The sequence below is a fragment of the Carcharhinus amblyrhynchos genome, chromosome 25 (assembly GCF_965287045.1).
Source record: "Carcharhinus amblyrhynchos chromosome 25, sCarAmb.v2.hapA, whole genome shotgun sequence".
Classification (NCBI taxonomy): Eukaryota; Metazoa; Chordata; class Chondrichthyes; order Carcharhiniformes; family Carcharhinidae; genus Carcharhinus; species Carcharhinus amblyrhynchos.
This window is the reverse complement of record NC_137348.1, coordinates 2,344,060-2,361,649: the sequence shown is the minus strand read 5'-3', so window position 1 is coordinate 2,361,649 and position 17,590 is coordinate 2,344,060. Positions and strand designations below refer to the sequence as shown.

The 17,590-nt window shown below is 43.6% G+C and overlaps 1 protein-coding gene across 5 annotated transcripts in view; it reads right to left on the bottom strand.

The window, feature by feature from the left end:
• Positions 1 to 4,339: 4,339 nt before the first annotated feature.
• The window catches only part of rexo4 (RNA exonuclease 4), a 142,303-nt gene continuing 129,052 nt past the window's right edge, over positions 4,340 to 17,590 (bottom strand). For all 5 annotated transcript variants that reach the window (XM_080212095.1, XM_080212093.1, XM_080212094.1 and 2 more), the window contains exons 4-9: positions 12,346 to 12,510; positions 11,777 to 11,970; positions 8,463 to 8,551; positions 7,064 to 7,138; positions 5,633 to 5,707; positions 4,340 to 4,842 (exon numbers count right to left, since the gene is read on the bottom strand). In XM_080212095.1, coding sequence (XP_080068221.1) covers positions 4,720 to 4,842; positions 5,633 to 5,707; positions 7,064 to 7,138; positions 8,463 to 8,551; positions 11,777 to 11,970; positions 12,346 to 12,510 — 721 coding nt within the window. In that variant the 3' untranslated portion in view covers positions 4,340 to 4,719. The remainder of the gene's footprint in view (positions 4,843 to 5,632; positions 5,708 to 7,063; positions 7,139 to 8,462; positions 8,552 to 11,776; positions 11,971 to 12,345; positions 12,511 to 17,590) is intronic.

The following is a 17,590-nucleotide window of genomic DNA, read 5'->3' as shown; positions in this document are numbered from 1 at the left end:
TGGCTCATTGCTGAGGAACTTGAGACTTGTATATTTAAACATGAATCCTTGGTACCTTGATATCTTTAACTTTACTGTCTTGCAAGATGCTGCTCACTCACAGGTAGCTCTTTCTAGCATGTTCTCTCTAGCCTATTCCCTCTGTCTACAACCATGTGCCTCTATAGATCACCATAGTGGTACTATTCTTCAGTCCAATGTCAACTCTTGCTCTGTCGAACACCTTTGCATTCCAATGGTTTGTAGGCACATACTTTCCATTGCGGAATAGCTACTTGTAATACAATCTTTACGTACTATCCCTGCTGAGGCTTAACACTTCTTCCACATCTCAGTCTGTCATGTTGGTAGGAATGGTAGTAGCTCTGTGTTTCTGTTACTTAGTTATTTCTACTTTTTGCCATCCTCCAAGTTTCTCTACTCGTCTACTTTTTTTGTGCTTTGTGGATTTGTCCTGTTCCTTCCGAGGGGAATGCGTGCTCCATTCATTCGTAGAGTGGATTTTTTTTCTGTGGGGTCCACCAGATTCTGGGTAAGATGCTCTGTTGAAGGATCAGTGCAGACTCGATGGGCCAAATGACCTGCTGCAGCACTGTGGAGATCCTATGATTCTGAGTTCTTGCAGGACATTGACATTTCACTGATGCAACTTCCACTTGTTTCACAATATCAGCCAAACATTTGTTTGTTGTTTTATTTACAAATTGTTTTGCAAGCTTATAAATCTTTCCATTCAGCTCAGTGTTCTTCTAGTTCCTTGCGCTTCAGGGTGGGATTTATAGTTTTTTGACCTAATTTCTGTCTGCGACAGAACTTTATTCTTGTCCTTCATTTGTTTCACTGTTTGTCTTCGGCAAAGTCTTAACTTGTTTCAGTTCTGTAATTGGGCTATGTATAGCTTCAATATCCAGGCGCAGTCTACAGCATTTGATGCTTTTCCTTTCATTCTCATTCAACTGCAACTTCAGCTCTGCAATCTATATCATGTGGTTTACAGCTTCCTCCTCGTATATAGAACATTTGTGAATGTTCTCTGTCAGCTGGGTGGCAGAGTGGTTAACATTGCTGCCTCACAGCACCAGGGACCTGGGTTCTGTGTGGAGTTTGCACATTCCCCTCTTGTCTGCATGGGATTCCAATTTCCTCCCACAGTTCAAAGATGTGTGGGTTAGGTTGATTGACTATGATAAATTGCCCCTTAGTGTCAGGGAGATTAGGAGGATAAATATGTGGGGTTATGTGGATGAAAGCTGGGTGGGATTGTCATCAGTGCAGACTTGATGAGCCAAATGACTTCATTTTGCACTGTAGATTCTATGAGCTGGTTTATCAATGCATTCAGAGCAACATTCAATTTATTTTGTTTCTCATTATTTTCTAAAATAATCCTGAGGGATTCTTCTAACGAGTGAAGGTCTGTCAACAGCTTTTCCTTTTCTTTGTGAAGCCCACTTGCTTATTCTCAGCTTTCCTGTAATTCAGCAAAGTTCCCTCAAGTTTCTTCTGCTGTGTATAACTGTCTCCATTTCTTTGTGTTGCTGAGTGGTCACTCATTCTTTTGTATTTAATATTAAAGAACAATCAACTGTTCTATTGTTGCGCTCACTGTGGGGTCTCTTGTTGCCCTCAGCAGAGTTTCCCTCTTGATAGGTCTCTTGTTGTCCTCGGTGCTTTACTAGGAGTTGCCACCCTCTGGAGACTCTTCTAATTTTCCTCTTTTCTATAGTTAAAGCTTTAAATTCTAAGGCCCCTTTAAGACTAAATACAGCAATTTTTTTTCTACTTTGGCCTGTCTCTGCAGCTTGTCGGTTTCTGAGTTTGTATTTTCCCTGTATTTTCTGTTATATTTTTTCAGCATCCCTGTGATTGCGGGCCTCTTTAAACATTTGAAGAATTACTGTAGAAATTCTTCAATTTCTAATTGACTTCAAGGTAATTTTTTTGTTACTTTGCAGGTTTTTTTCTCTGTGAATGTGCTGTATTTTCAGCACGCTTGGACATTTTTTTAAGTTGTGAGCTGTCAGTTCCTTTGTTGAGTTTCCTGTGTTTTTTTTGGCAGGCTTGCTGGCAGTCATACCCTTTCAAAAGGAAAGCTACTGCAGAAAACTCTGCCTTTGAACTCCAGATTTCTTCTCTTTCCCGTTGAATGTCCTGCACTCCAGAAAATTGGGGCTTTTCTCCCATTTGAAGGGACAGCACTTCTTCGTTAAACTCTGCGGGTCTCTTTTGTTTTAAACTGTGACACAATGATAAGCACTGCTGCCTCAAAGCGCCAGGGGCCTCGGTTCAATTCCCAGCTTGTGTCAGTGTGTGTGTGTGTGTGTGTGTGTGTGGAGTCTGTACATCCTGCCCGTGTCTGCATGGGTTTCTCCCACAGTCCAAAAGATGTGCTGGTTAGGTGCATTGGCTAGGCCCAATTTTCCCTCAGTGTACCCAAACAGGTACCAGAATGTGACAACTAAGGGATTGTCACAGTAACTTCACTGCAGTGTTAATATAAGCCTACGTATATCACTAAAAATAAACTTTACACTCTGCCTGCCCATTTTGAGAGATTTTATTTTAAAACTCACAGCTGTTTTCTAGCTTCTCCCTGGCTAAACTGAGCTGTGGGACAACTATTTTATAATGCAAGTTCAGCTTTTTTATTGTAATTATTACACACTATCTTTGCAAATGGGCTAGTAACCTTTACACTGCGTCACTCAGGATTTTGCAATTTTTTGTAGTATTGCTCACCTATCTTGTGATCTAGGCAGTTTGTTGCTCAGCCTCACCCTGGGATCTTTACATTTTCCTTTTAGGTGCATGGCTCTACAGCCCCACTTCCATTTTTCAAATCTTGGGACACTGCTCTGGGTTCAACATTTAAATTGCCACCTTTCATATTACCGCTGATATGATAGCTTTTAGAAGTTCTCACTGCTTTTGCAGCTCATTGCCGAGGAGTTTAAGACTTGTTTATTTACAGATCCTAGCTTGTGGTCTTCTCTGATGCTGCTTATCATGCAGGCTGATGTGATAATTTAATCATGTTCCTTTACAGGATGTTTCTAGCAGGCTCTGGAAGATGTCAACACCATTTTACCTGCAGCCTGTGTCCTCTAATTATTACTGAAGCAACATAATGGATATCATGCTGATTTTGATCTGGATTAATGCAGTATCCTGGGGTTTTATGGTCCTTTGGGGATTGCTGTGTGGAGCTTAACTGGGGACAGTTATGCTTGAGAATTCCAAGTTTTTACTTTAACTTTTCAGTCATAGCTTGGAGAGATGCACCAATGCTTTCTCCTTCCCTCTGGAGTTTTTAGCTTTGTTGCGGTTGCTATGAGAAGCTAGTGGAAGAAGGCAGTGTCTCTGTCTCTCTCTTTCAAAGATTTCTGGAAGTTCCAATATTGGGAAGCCTCAGAGATTTAATCCAACATTCAAAGGATCAATGCACAGCAGGTGTTAAAAAGCTGCAAGTCTGCCATCACATGGACATACTTGCTTCTGTGCCAACTCTGAAGAAGGGTGTGCGTCTGTGGGATGCTAACTGTTAAGGTTTACACTATGTAATGTTTAAATCTTGTAACTGGTAAAAGTTATGCTAATTCTTTTCGTTACATTCTGTGTTCTTAAATAAACTTTGTTTGATAAAAGCTTCTTAGTGGGTCACTTGAATCATACCTGGAGTGAAACACCTGATACCTTGATAACAAAACTAAATTTAAAACCTAGGCTATTTTCAAAAAATATATCAGAATTTCTGGCCTGGGTCTTAACACTGGATACTTGCAGAATATCCCTCTAGACTGTCCCCTCACTAGACTATCGTGTGGCTGTATACATGATAGAATGGGCACTGCTATTCTGCAGTCCCACATTAACCCTTGCTTTGCCAAATACCTTTACATTACAATTGTATGGAGGCTCATAACGCAACAGGTAAAATTAGATAGACTGAGCCTCTGACAATCTTGTTCAGAGTTTGGGTACATCAGTTTATTAATTTTTCATACCTTGGTGTATCAAGTTTGAATTCTATGAATCTAGAGCTTTCAAAATGTTTGTTCTTCACATTGGCACTGCCTCATTGATGGATAAATTAGGAAGCAGAATACAACAGTTAGTAACAGCAACTGGAGATAGATTGCAATTCATCGGAATAGAGTTAAAACTTATGCAACTGCATAAACTGTACTCTGTATCTAGCCCCGTGCTGCCCCTGTCCTGGGGACAGTGTAGAGGGAGCTTTACTCTGTATCTAATCCCATGCTATAGCTGTGTTTAAAGTTGATATTGGGTGTAGTAACTATTTTCTTCACTCAGTCATTCACTTAGTTTATTTTCAATGAAAATTCCAGCAAGATTTTATTTTGTAAATTATCAAAGCCGGAATATCATAAAAATACAGATTTCAGACAAATAGGTGAGAAAAAAAACTCCAAACATCCAGTCAAAAGTCAAAATACTGTGTGAAAGCACTTGTGTGAGAGGTGAGCAGCCTGTGGAACATCATCCAGCTCCAGTGTGATGTGCTTCTCACTGAGGTGACAACTGCCATTGTAAAAGTACAACTGATACTTCAAACCAGGTGCTCCTGTGTTAGCCTTGATGGGACAGGAAACAGACTGACCTCTCACAGAGCTCTGGGTGCAGGGGCAGGGGTGTCGGCACTGCCAGGCTCTGGGTGCAGGGTGTCGGCACTACCACCTCCTTACAGTCCTGCTTAACTTAGCTTGAAGGTTTCAGTTTCTCCTTTGAAACATATTTCTTTTTGTGCCTTGCCTTTCGCTGAGCTTCCCATTTCTGCCTTACCAGTGTATAAAGTCTCATTGTCGCCTGAGCATCCTGTACCTAAAGGAGAAGGGGAAAATAGCCAGTTAGACAGCAGTGACAAGCCCTGTTGGTTCAACTCGAGACACTGGATGTACACAAGCCTCAATTCCACCTACTGGGGTACTGGTTCCATGAGTGTGGAATCTCCACCACCCTAATCAAGCAGCCATGAACTAGAGAAGGCATCACAGACCAGCCCAATCTTGTGTCCTCACCAGTGATTTCTGGCCCCCCCCCACCACCAAGCCCACACTGTGAGCAGCACCAAACAGCGATTCATCAAGCACCGCGACTCCTGCCACTGACAGGAAACGCATGAGGAATGGTTGTACATTCCAGTACACGCAGTCTGCTGCCAACCTGCACGCACAACTGCTCCTGGTGCATTTCTGATCAGTGGCAGGAACAACAAAGTTTTAAAATCTTGTTTTACAAGTTTATAATACCTCAAAATAAAGAGCAAGATGACAAATCCACAACAGACTTAAGAAGGAAGAATGCCAACAGTAACTGCTTCTCCATGTGCTGAATCCAGATGCCTTCCAGTAATTCAGAATGGGGCAACCATACGTGCTGGGGGATGGAATTATCACTCCAGTTGGAAAGGCTTTGAGCAGCAAGTTCCTATACAGCCTGGCTAGCTTAGCTGTTCTTCAATGGGACCCTTAAGCCCAGGCTGGTGATCTGGAGCCCCCTGGTGGCACAGTGGTTGGCACTGCTGCCTCACAGTGCCAGGTTCGATTCCCAGCCTGAATCACTGTCTGAGTGGAGTCTGCACGTTCCCCATGCTCACAATCAACACACTCACCGAGGAATGTTCAGCATCCTGAACTTTCACCTTTAGGATCTGTCGACATAATTGTTTGAGAGCGGGACGGCCACACTAGAGAGATAAAAAGATTGAAATAAATGGAAATAAAATGAACGCACAATTTAAAAAACAGAAAATCTTCAGTAAGAACCATGTTGTGCTGAGGGCAAAACTGGGATAGCCATTGGCGTTCCTACTCCCAATCATCGCTGGTTTATCTTCCAGAGGCCACAACACAAAAGGCAGCTGTTAGTAACAAAAATGCTGCATACTCTTGGCCTTGGCAGATGAAGCTGTGTACTTCTTAATTTATGAATCTTCCATCCCAATCTTTTTAACATGGGACAAGCGATCAGTCTCATCACCAACAGCTCTCTGGTTTACCATCCATTTACTCTGGCTTGCCATTCTCCTAATCGGTTCAGAAGGAATTGGTAAACTGAGACCCAAGTGACATAGGTGAAATTACCCAGCAAGTACAACCCAGAATCAGGTCAACTGGTCTCTGCTGGAGCTCATGCTTCAGATGGGCTTTCTCTCCACCTGATTTAATCTCATCAGATCAATATAACTTTCCATTTCTTCCTCTCTCCTGTTTATCCAACTTCCCCTTCAACATATCAATACTTATTCACATCAACCATCCCCACGGGAGCGGGCCCCGCATTCTCCCCGCTCCCCCGCGGGAGCGGGCCCCGCATTCTCCCCGCTCCCCGCATTCTCCCCACTCCCCCGCGGGAGCGGGCCCCGCATTCTTCCTACTCTCTGGGAAAACAAGATTCTCCTGAATTCCCAATTGGATTCATAACTAATTGATTATCTTATATCATCCATCTTACATTTAGTACTGTTTGATTTTGATTAGAAACAAAGGAAATCAAAAACATTTTTAAAAATTAGCTATGTATTTATCAGTTGCCTGTTATAATCTCAGTTGGTGATTCCAGGATAATGAATTACGCAGTTCCCAGACTGGGTTATTAGTTTAGTGAGCTGAGTTTTAACCCCAAAGGGACTAAAACATTGAAAAGCCATTGGATAAAATGCTGCTATAGCTGCATGTGAGGATAAATATACAGGAAGAAAGAAACAGAAAGTTATGGTGATGGGGGGAGATGAAGCAGTGTTGGGGGAGGGGGGCTTAAAGACCAACATGGGCCAGTTGGGGTGAATGAGTGCACAACGCCGAAACAGACCAATGTAATGACATTATCCCAGCCTGATAGATGAGGCAGCCGAGATTGCAACAGTTGAATTGCGTGCTTTAATAATGGCTCAGTTTACAAGCCCAATGGGATATCCTGCAATTGCAAATGGTTTGGCTCAACTAAGTTTGGGTCTATCAGCCAATAGCTGAATGCTACTGGTGCCCTCTGTCTGTGTTCAATAGGCAGCTACAACTGATGGAGATACCCAAACGTTACTTACCCTGGCGGCGGTTCTGAAAGGTTTGTATTTCTGCGTGTCACGAATATTCTTCTTTGGATGGTCCAGAAACAGAATCTGCGGCGAATTAGACATTGGTTACTAATAATTGAAGTGTCACATTCAGAAGTAGCCGCTTGTATAGTTTACTATTTTTGTTACACAATAGTCAGTTTCTTGGTTAAATATTTTTTGAGAATTTTTTATAAAAAGTCTTTAGTGTCTGCACACCTGAGTAGTTGAGGCCTGACTTGTAGAGCCTTCCCAAACCAGCCAGCCCTCGCTTTGTTGACCTGGGGTGTGACTATTCACTAGGTTGATTCTGGAGTTGAGAGGGTTGGCTTATGAGGAGAGACTGAGTAGACTGGGGCTATACTCATTGGAATTCAGAAGAATGAGGGGAGATCTTATAGAAACATATAAGATCATGAAGGGAATAGATAAGCTAGAAGCAGGGAAGTTGTTTCCACTGGCGGGTAAAACTAGAACTAGGGACATAGACTCAAAATAAGGGGGAGCAGATTTAGGACTGAGTCGAGGAGGAACTTCTTCACACAAAGGGTTGTGAATCTGTGGAATTCCTTGCCCAATGAAGTAGTTAAGGCTACCTCATTGAATGGTTTTAAGGCAAGGATAGATAAATTTTTGAATAGTAAAGGAATTAAGGGTTATGATGAGTGGGCGGGTAAGCGGAGCTCAGTGCGCAAAAATATTAACTGTGATCTTATTGAATGGCACAGCAGGCTCGAGGGGCCAAATAACCCACTCCTGCTCCTAGTTCTTATGTGATCAGTTTCGTTAGCAGAGTCTGAACAAGGTGCATTGAATCTTGGTTCTGGTGGGCCCAGTCTGGGTAAAGACAGCAGGCCTCCTTCCCTAGAAGACATTAGTGAGTTTTTACGGCAATCTGACCCTGGGATTTGAACTCATGGATCATTAGAGAAGTGACAGAACTGCTACAGCACACTGCTATACTCTTGACATGCTAGTCTCACACACACTTGGATGAGGTTTATCAGAGAATGGCAATGACCCATGTATGGATCCCAGCACCTTTAGGGGAGATGGGGTAAACCCAAGCACAAGAGCTACATCGCCACCCAAGCCCCTTCTCGTAAGTGGTGAATTTCACCGAGGACCCTATGGAAGGACAGCATCGACTCAGTCCCAAACAAAACATTTACATCCAGGCAACGCTGGGAAACCCGCTGGTTATTCAAAAGAAAAGCCAGTTAGGGTTTTTTTTAAATTATAAATTTTACTCAGGAGGAGATCTGTCCCTACCCTCTCCAGTGCCACACCCCCCTTCACACACACAGCGCCATACCTTCCCACACACAACCCCCATCCCCCACAGACATACACACACTAAACCAATCACTGAGGCTGCCCAGATATTGACCTTGAGATCATTGTGGACAGCATGACCAACTAACATCCTGCCTTCCAAGATGGCTGCAACCTCCCTCTGCACAACTCTGAAGTCTTCACCTGAAAAATGGCCAAATCAGTTAGAAAACAGAGTTTCAAATACATTGTCTCACATGTTACAACTTCAAATATTTAAACAAAGGCAAAACACTAAGATGCTGGAAATCTGAAGAACTGCATGTAATAGAATTACTCAGCAGGACTGTCAGCATCTGAGAAAGAAATAGAGTTAACCAGGAATCAAATAGAAATCATCTTCACTACTCAACAAGCATTAGGCACTGTTTTCTATGCATTTATGCAACTTCCTTCTCTGTTGTATCTTGTCAAGTGTCTTCCACAAATCCATATACGCTGTCCATTTATCAATAAACTCTCATTGTTTTTGCTAAAGAGAAACACTTAATTTTTTGAGACATAACTTACTAATTTCATAAATCCATGTTTGATGGCCTTTACTTAATTGTCTCTTCACATATTAATTTTGTCCCATTTCCAACCTTGTGAAACGTTCTGCTTATTGATGTGAGACAGACTGATCAGAACGTAACTGGTTTATCCCTTTGTGAATAGAGACGCCACATTGACAACCCTCCAGACCTCTGGAAGTAATGGGACTGATGTACAAGGCGAGATTGACTAGGTTAGAATTGTTTTTGCTGGAGTTCAGATGAACGAGGGGGACAATCTCATTGAGACTTAAAATTCTAACAGGACTAAACAGAGTAGATGTAGGGAAGAAGTTCCCGATAGTGGAGGGAGTCCAGAACCAGGGATCGCAGTCTGAGGATACAGGGTAGATCATTTAGAATGGAGGTGAGGAGACATTTCTTCACCCAAAGAGTGGTGAGCCTGTGGAATTCATTCCCACAGGAAGTAATTGATGCCAAAACATTGAATGTATTCAAGAGGCGGCTGGATATAGCACTTGGAGTGAATGGGGTCAAAGGTTATGGGGAGAAAGCAGGATGAGGCTGTTGAGTTGGACGATCAGCCATGATCGTAATGAATGGCGGAGCAGGCTCGAAGGGCCAAATGGCCTCCTGCTGCTCCTATCTTCCATGTTTCTATATAACACCCATTTGGAAAACTGTGGACAATTTCTCTGACTTCCCTCAGTATTCCGGAATGTAAGTCCCAACGTCCATTCGACGTCTGAGTTCCACACAATTTTGCTGATCACTTTTTCTTCTCTCACTGTTCCATCTCCTCCTCACACACTTTCAATCCACCATCCCATTTTGGTGTCAAAACCAAAGCACAGACTCACCTATTTTCTCCCATCATTCCTTCCTTATAATAATCCTTTAAATATTTCACGTCATAGACTTTTATAAAGTTGTTTACAACTTCCTTTTCCACTCTTTAATTGACCTCATAACTTTTCTAATTGTTTGTGATCCCTCCTCAATTTCATTGTCACATTATGAGCCTCAGATTTGTCACCTGCCAAATCTCATTTTGATTTCAATTGATTTTCTTATCCAAGGTAACTCAACACTTGCTCCCCTCTCTTGCCTCATGGGGCAACATCAGTGCCCTAACCAATCTGACAATTTGTAATTAAAGACCACCTTTATTTAGTTAAATGTGCCAAGGTGTTTCACAGGAGCATTGTCAAACAAAATTAGGCACATGTACATAACCAGTTAGTAGGACAAGAGATCCCAAGGCTGGTCAAAGCGATAGGTCTAAACAAGAGGATTAGGGAGGGAATTCCAAACTTTAGGCCCAGGAAGCTGAGGGCACGGTTGCTCAGAGATGGACACGAGGCCAGAGTTGGAAGAGTATAGAGATCAAAGGGCCAAATGGCCTCCTCCTGCTCCTATCTTCTATGCTTTATATCTATATTTCATTTCTCCCTGCTCCTGTGGCAGCAGGTCCCACATTCTCCCTGCAGCAGTGTGTCCCACTTTCTCCCTGCAGCAGCGAGTCCCACTTTCTCCCCGCTTCCCGTGGCAGCAAGTCCCACATTCGCCCTGCTCCCTATGGCAGTGAGACCCACATTCCATAGTGAGCGGCAAGGTAAGTGGAGCGGAGTCCATGAAAAGATCAACCATTATCTTATTGAATGGTGGAGCAGGCTCGAGGGGCCAGATGGCCTACTCCTGCTCCTAGTTCTTGTGTTATCTCAGAGGAATACAAGGTTGAAGGAGGTATAGAGAAGTGAGACCAAACTGGAATTTGGATATGATGGAACACAATCCTCCATAATGTGAAGCTTTCACATTTTTGTTTATAGTGTTATTGGTCAATTTTCTTTTCCAGCTTACTTGGACCAATTTACTTTTGACCGCGTTGAAATTGGTTTTGTTTCAAATCAGGTAATGTTTCACTCTCCCGTTTTTCAGTTTTAATGTAAAGGGGCTCTTTCTCCCCTTTGGCACATATTTGAATATTAAAAACCATCCATCATGATCCTGCATGCAGATGCACAACGATATAACTTCATTGAAGGCAGTTCAGAGAAGGCTCATTAGGTATGGAAATGCTGTCTATGAGGAAAGGTTAAACAGTCTGGGACGCGATGAATTGGGATCGAGAAGAATCAGAGGTGATTTCATTGAAACATACAGGATTCTTAAGGGGCTTTGACAGGGTAAATGCTGAGAAGACATTTCCCTCATGGGAGAGTCTGGACCAAAGGGTACAATCTCAGAATAAAGGGGTCAATGTAAGACCAAGATAAAGAGGAATTTCTCCTCTCAGAGGGTTGAGAGTCTTTGGAACTCCTCACCACAGAGTTGTGGGGGCAGAGTCACTGTGAATATTTAAGGCTGAGATAGATTTTTGATCAGTAATCAAGGATTACAGGGAAAGGACAGGAAATTGGACATGAGGAATGTCCAATCAGCCATGATCCTTTGACTGTTGGAGCAGATTTGATTTCTTGTGATCTTAAATGTAAGAAACCTAAAACGGAGATCAGGAGAAACATTTATGTGCGGAGATTAGCAAGTCTGTGATTGCACAGGATCAGTGACTGAAGCTGAGAGACCATATCAACATTTACAAACAAGTTATAGACCGGTAGGAAGAAAAAGATAAAGAGAAATGGGAACAGAGCGGGCACAAAGAAAGCTGCTCGTATGCAGGATAAATACCAAGAGAACTGATGGGTTGTACTGACTGATTGTAATATCTGAAATTCTAAGCGGTTCCTGATTACTTTTTCTCTAACTTGTTAATTTATCTCTTTATCACCTTTCCAATGTCACAGGCAAAATCCTGTCTGCAAATACAGCAGAAATATTTAAAAGCAGAGCCACAGGAGAGTCACCTCACCGTTCGCGATATCAGCTGGTCGGATTCCGCTCACCCAGGTCCTGTAATCTGTCACCTTCTCTGTAGGTTTCACATATTTATCATAAACGCATTTGCCAAATTGATTCACGATGGAAACCCGTGCGAGGATGCTGTCCGTCATATCCGGCCCAACACCAACCATCTCACAGTCCAGCGCCACAGCTTTAGTCAGTCTGCAAAATAAACCAGCAGGGTTATCCAGACACACACTGGAGTCTTGACACTTTGTTTCAGTCTGAAGTACTCAGAGCAAATAGCATCCCAATAAAGTCAGACATACTGACCCATCACTATAAAACTCAAGCTCATACAGTACAGGGTTAGATACAGAGTAAAGCTCCCTCTACACTGTCCCCATCAAACACTCCCAGGACAGGTACAGCACGGGGTTAGATACAGAGTAAAGCTCCCTCTACACTGTCCCCCCATCAAACACTCCCAGGACAGGTACAGCACGGGGTTAGATACAGAGTAAAGCTCCCCCTACACTGTCCTTCCGTACAGTTGTGGATTAGGACACATGGGTATTATTGTTGTTCACCACCTACCCTTCGAAAGCTCCATCTTTAACCAAAATCTTATCCAGATTTTGTGCCGAAGGGCAGGGCTTTCCAGTTTCTGTTTCTATCTGCCGTCGGGCAACATTTGCCGCTTCTGGTCCCATTGCAGCTTCAATATCGTCTGGATCAACATCATCAAACCAGATATCAGGCCTGCCAAAGAACAAGTAAGGAAACTGCATTAAAATTAAACCTAGGAAAGCAGCTTCTCTTGCTGCTGTGACTAAACCACTTTGACTCCATAACCAAGTAGCTGTGGTAGAGGCAACACATTTTTAATAACTTGCATTTGGATAGCACCTTCAATGAGGTAAAACACCCCAGGGCATTGTACAGAAATGTTATTCAGAAACATTTTGCTAGAGTTAAATCATAGAATCATACAGTGCAGATAAGGCTCTTTAACACACTGAGTCTGCACCAACACATTAGAAACACGTGATCTCCCACTTAACCCCATCTGCCAGCCCTTGGCCCATAGCTCTGAATGTTACGATGTGCCAAGTGCTCATTCAGGTAATTTTTAAAGGATGTGAGGCATCCCCCCTCTACCACCCTCCCAGGCAGCACATTCCAGACCATCACCACCACTGAGTAGAAAGGTTTTCCTCACATTCCCCCAAAACCTCCTGCCCCTCACCTTGAACCTATGCCCCCTTGTGACAGACCCTTCAACGAAGGGAACAGCTGCTCCTTACCTACTCTGTCCATCTCTCTCCGTTGATTAGAGAAAGCAACCAGAAACACAGTCAAAGTGGTAGATTTTAAAAAGCATCTTAATGGAGGAAAAAGTAGAACGTTTTCAGGTGTGAATTCCAGAGCTTAGGCGCTATACAGCCAAAAACACAGTTGTCAATGGAGCAACAATTAAAACTGGGGGTAGCAATGGCCAGAATTGGAGAAGGGCAGATTTCTAGGGGATTTATGGAGCTGGAGGGGATCAGAGATGGCAAGAAGCAATGCCACAGTGAGTAACGAAAACAAAACGGGACAGCGCGGTGGCACAGTGGTTAGCCCTGCTGCCTCACAGTGTCAGGGACCTGGGTTCGATTCCTGGCTTGGGTCACTGTCTGTGTTGGAGTTTGCACATTCTCCCCATGTTTGTGTGGGTTTCCTCCAGGTGCCTCCCATAGTCTAAAGACTATGGGTTAGGTGCATTGGCTATGTTAAATTCTCCCTCAGTGTACCCGAACAGGCGCAGGAGTGTGGTGACTAGGGGATTGTAAGCCTACTTATGACTAATAGATAAACCTTAGACTTTGAAGCATTTCTCAGGCAGAAGTAGAGATTTGAATGAGCATAAATTACTGCAGGTTGGAAAATAGGAGGCTGGCTAGGACACCACTGCAGTCATTCAATGCGGAAGAGCAAATGTACAGGTGACTGTTTCAAAAGCAGTGAACTAAGGTGGGGGCAGAATCAGATTCTATTACAGTGGAGGGTTCCTGCTCTCACTAATACCCAGTTTCAGTAGGTTAAAGTGTCTTTTTTCACCTCCTGGAGCTGTGTTTGTGTTTGGCACAGTGAAAATCTCCCATCTGGTAACTCTGAAGTACCCTCAATGCAGGTTCTAGTGAGAACAGAAACAAAGAGAGCAGAGAACGCCAGGGGAGGGCGGGGAGAGAAAGGAAAACCTGTTCAAGGTGAAAAATTATGAGGGAGATTCATAAGAACATAAGAAATAGGAGCAGGAGTAGGCCATCCAGCCCTTCGAGCCTGCCCCGCCATTCAATAAGATCATGGCTGATCTGTTGCTGCTCAGTTCCACTTTCCCGCCCTCTCCCCATAACCCTTAATCCCCTCTCCTATCAAAAACCCATCAACCCGCGTCTTAAAAATATTTAGCGAGGCAGCTTCCACCACTTCAACGGGCAGAGAATTCCAGAGATTCACCACCCTTTGAGTGAAGAAGTTCCTCCTCAACTCCGTTCTAAACCGCCCCCCTTTTATCTTGAGGCTGTGCCCCCTAGTCCTATTGTCTTTTTTGAGCGGGAAGAGTCTTTCCACCTCTATCCTATCCATCCCATTCATCATCTTATACGTCTCAATGAGATCTCCTCTCATTCTTCTAAACTCTAACGAGTACAAGCCCAGTTTATTCAGCCTCTCCTCATAGCTCAACCCCCTCAACTCCGGTATCAGCCTAGTAAACCTCCTCTGCACTCCCTCCAAGGCCAAAATATCTTTGCGCAGGTGCGGCGCCCAAAAATGCACACAGTACTCCAGTTGCGGCCTCACCAATGCCCTATACAGCTGCAGCAAGACCTCCCTACTTTTATATTCAATCCCCTTCGCTATGAAGGCCAGCATCCCATTCGCCTTCCTGACCACCGGCTGCACCTGCAAGCTGGGTTTTTGCGACTCATGCACAAGGACCCCGAGGTCCCTCTGCACCGTCGCCTGCTGCAGTTTTTCGCCTCGTAAGTAATAGTCCTTCCTACCATTTTTCCTACCAAAGTGGACCACCTCACACTTGCCAACATTAAATTCCATTTGCCATTTCCTGGCCCATTCGCCCAGCCTATCTAGATCCTTCTGCAGACTCTCCACACCCTCCGCACAATTTGCCGTTCCCCCAATCTTGGTGTCATCAGCAAATTTCGACACTCTACACTTGGTTCCCTCCTCCAGATCATCTATATAAATGGTAAAAAGCTGAGGCCCCAGCACCGACCCCTGGGGCACTCCACTAGTCACCATCCGCCAATCCGAATAAGATACATAAAAAGGAACTTTTCCCCTTACTAAAATTTTGAAACTAAAATTGATGGGAAAGCAGGCAATGAAGAGGATATAAAGATTTTACAGATGGATACGGATAGGCTAGAATAGGCCAAAATTTGGCAGATGGAGTTTAATGTGGATAATTGTGAGATTATCCATTCTGGCAGAAAAAATAGGAAGGCAAATTATTACCTGAATAGGAATTAGATTCAAAAATGCATCTGGGTGTCTGTGTTGATGAATCACAGAAAATCGGTATGCTGGTGTAGCACGTAATGAAATAGGCAAATGGGATGTTGGTATTTATTACAGAGGGACTGGAGTGTAAAAGTAGAGAAGTGTTGTTGCAATTGTATAGAGTGTTGGTGAGACTCCATCTGGAGTATTGTGTCCAGTTTTGCTCTCCTTATTTGAGGAAGGACGTGGTGGTATCAGAGGAGGTTCACCAGATTGATTCTGCGGATGATGGGATTGATATATGGGGAGGTATTAAATAGTTTGAGCTTGTACCCGTTGGAGTACAAGGATAAGAGGGATCGAGGGATATAAAATTTTTAAAAGGGATTGATGGAGTAAATGTAGATTAAATGTTTCTGTTTGTGGGGCAACCGAGAACAAGAGGTCACAGGGATAGGTTGAGAGGCAGTGGATTTAAAACTGAGATGAAGAGGAGCTACTTCTCGCAGAGGGTGGTGAATTGTGGAACTCGCTGCCCCACAGCGGGGTGGAGTTTGAGTTGTTGAAAGGCTACAGACAAAGTATGATTCAAGTACTGGGATAGACGGGTGCATGATGGCCAGCACAGACATGAGGACTGAAGGGCCTCTTTCTGTATTGTAAAACTCAATGCCTTTATAACCACATTAACATTACAAGGGTTACATCATTCACAATCTTTAACTGACTTCTATTCACCTTGGGATACTTCTGGGCAAAATCAAGGGGCTATTAACATTTCTATTTCAATAGCAGTTCCCCTTCTCCCCTTCATCAAACTCAGCAGTTCCCAGGCCAAACAAAAACTTTTATGCAAGTTTGGTGTTGAGGAGATGTGCCCATTTCTAACGGGATCAGAGAATTCTGGTCTCATTTGACTCAGATTCTTGCAACCACCAACCAGTCCCAATTTCTGGTCAGAACTTAAAGTCCCAGGAACATTCAATAACCCACTACACTAAAGCAACTCCTGGAAGCACTCAGAAGGTACAAGATAGCCCAGAGATCATAGAAATCATAGAACCACTAAAGTGCAGAAGGAGGCCACTCAGCCCATCGAGTCTGCACCGACCACAATCCCACCCAGGCCCTACCCCCCCATCTCTACATATTTGCCCACTAATCCCTCTAACCTACACGTCTCAGGACACTAAGTGGCAATTTAGCATGACCAATCAACCTAACCTGCACATCTTTGGATATTGGATATTTTAAAGAAATTGAAATTTTACCAAAAGGGACCAACTAGAACATCCACAGTGATCCACCGGACATCACTGGAACCAAACAGGGCAGGGGGCATAATGCTAAATGCAGCTCCACAATACAAATGGCAAATTTGCTTACACATGATCCCAGACAGCAAGTGGTGCATGATGGCCAGCACAGACATGATGGGCTGAAGGACCTCTTTCTGTGCTGTAACATGTGGGAAGGTGAGGAGAAGAGCTCCCCCTCACGTAATATTAACAGCAACATCGATTATTAACGACATTGGCACAGGGCACTAAAGTCAACAGAGTTAACCAGTGGGTGCAGTTAATTCAGAACAGGCTACAGATCAGCAGTTCACACATATCAATCTCAAGGCACAAAAGAAGTTGAATAATCTCCCACTGTTTCTATCTTCCCAGAGTTCGGGTGTTAGATCTCCCAGGGAGTATTGAGTCCCTGGAACGTGTTGCCAGCTGGTTTGGTGAGATCTGACTCTCTGCCTTGAAGAGGTTAGGAGTTGGGCCACTTCCTGATTGAGACAGAGATCACATCTACGTAAACCCACACATGACCTATGGGATTGCTTCACCTCAGAGTGATCAGGGAAGAATGTTTCTTTTATTGACTCTAGGTTTTTTGTTTTTCTGAGGCAATTACATGGTTTCTGAGTGGAGGGGGCAGAGAGGCGTGTTTTGTCATGGTGCTCCCACCATCCTGAGCTTGCTGAACGAACATTTTCTTCCTTTCAGCTTCATCTATTACAATGACAATCAAATGTCACCAATGATCCTCTCTGTATCGCACCAAGAGTTGGTTTGTCATTTCTGTGCAATTCATACAGAACCCAAGCAGGCCACTCGGCCCATCTTCCACCTGAGCAGTATCCTAATCCCAAGTGCCCACATCCCCTTATCCCTCTTTACCTTAAATCACTCCACCAACCTGGTTCTTAAACGTTGACCAGATCTCTGTTTCAATCACTGTAATCAATGTAACAACTTCAAAGCCTCCTGACCTCGGTCAGAAGCATCCACAATCCTCAACCACCAGAAACAGTACATTGTCATCCACTCAGTTC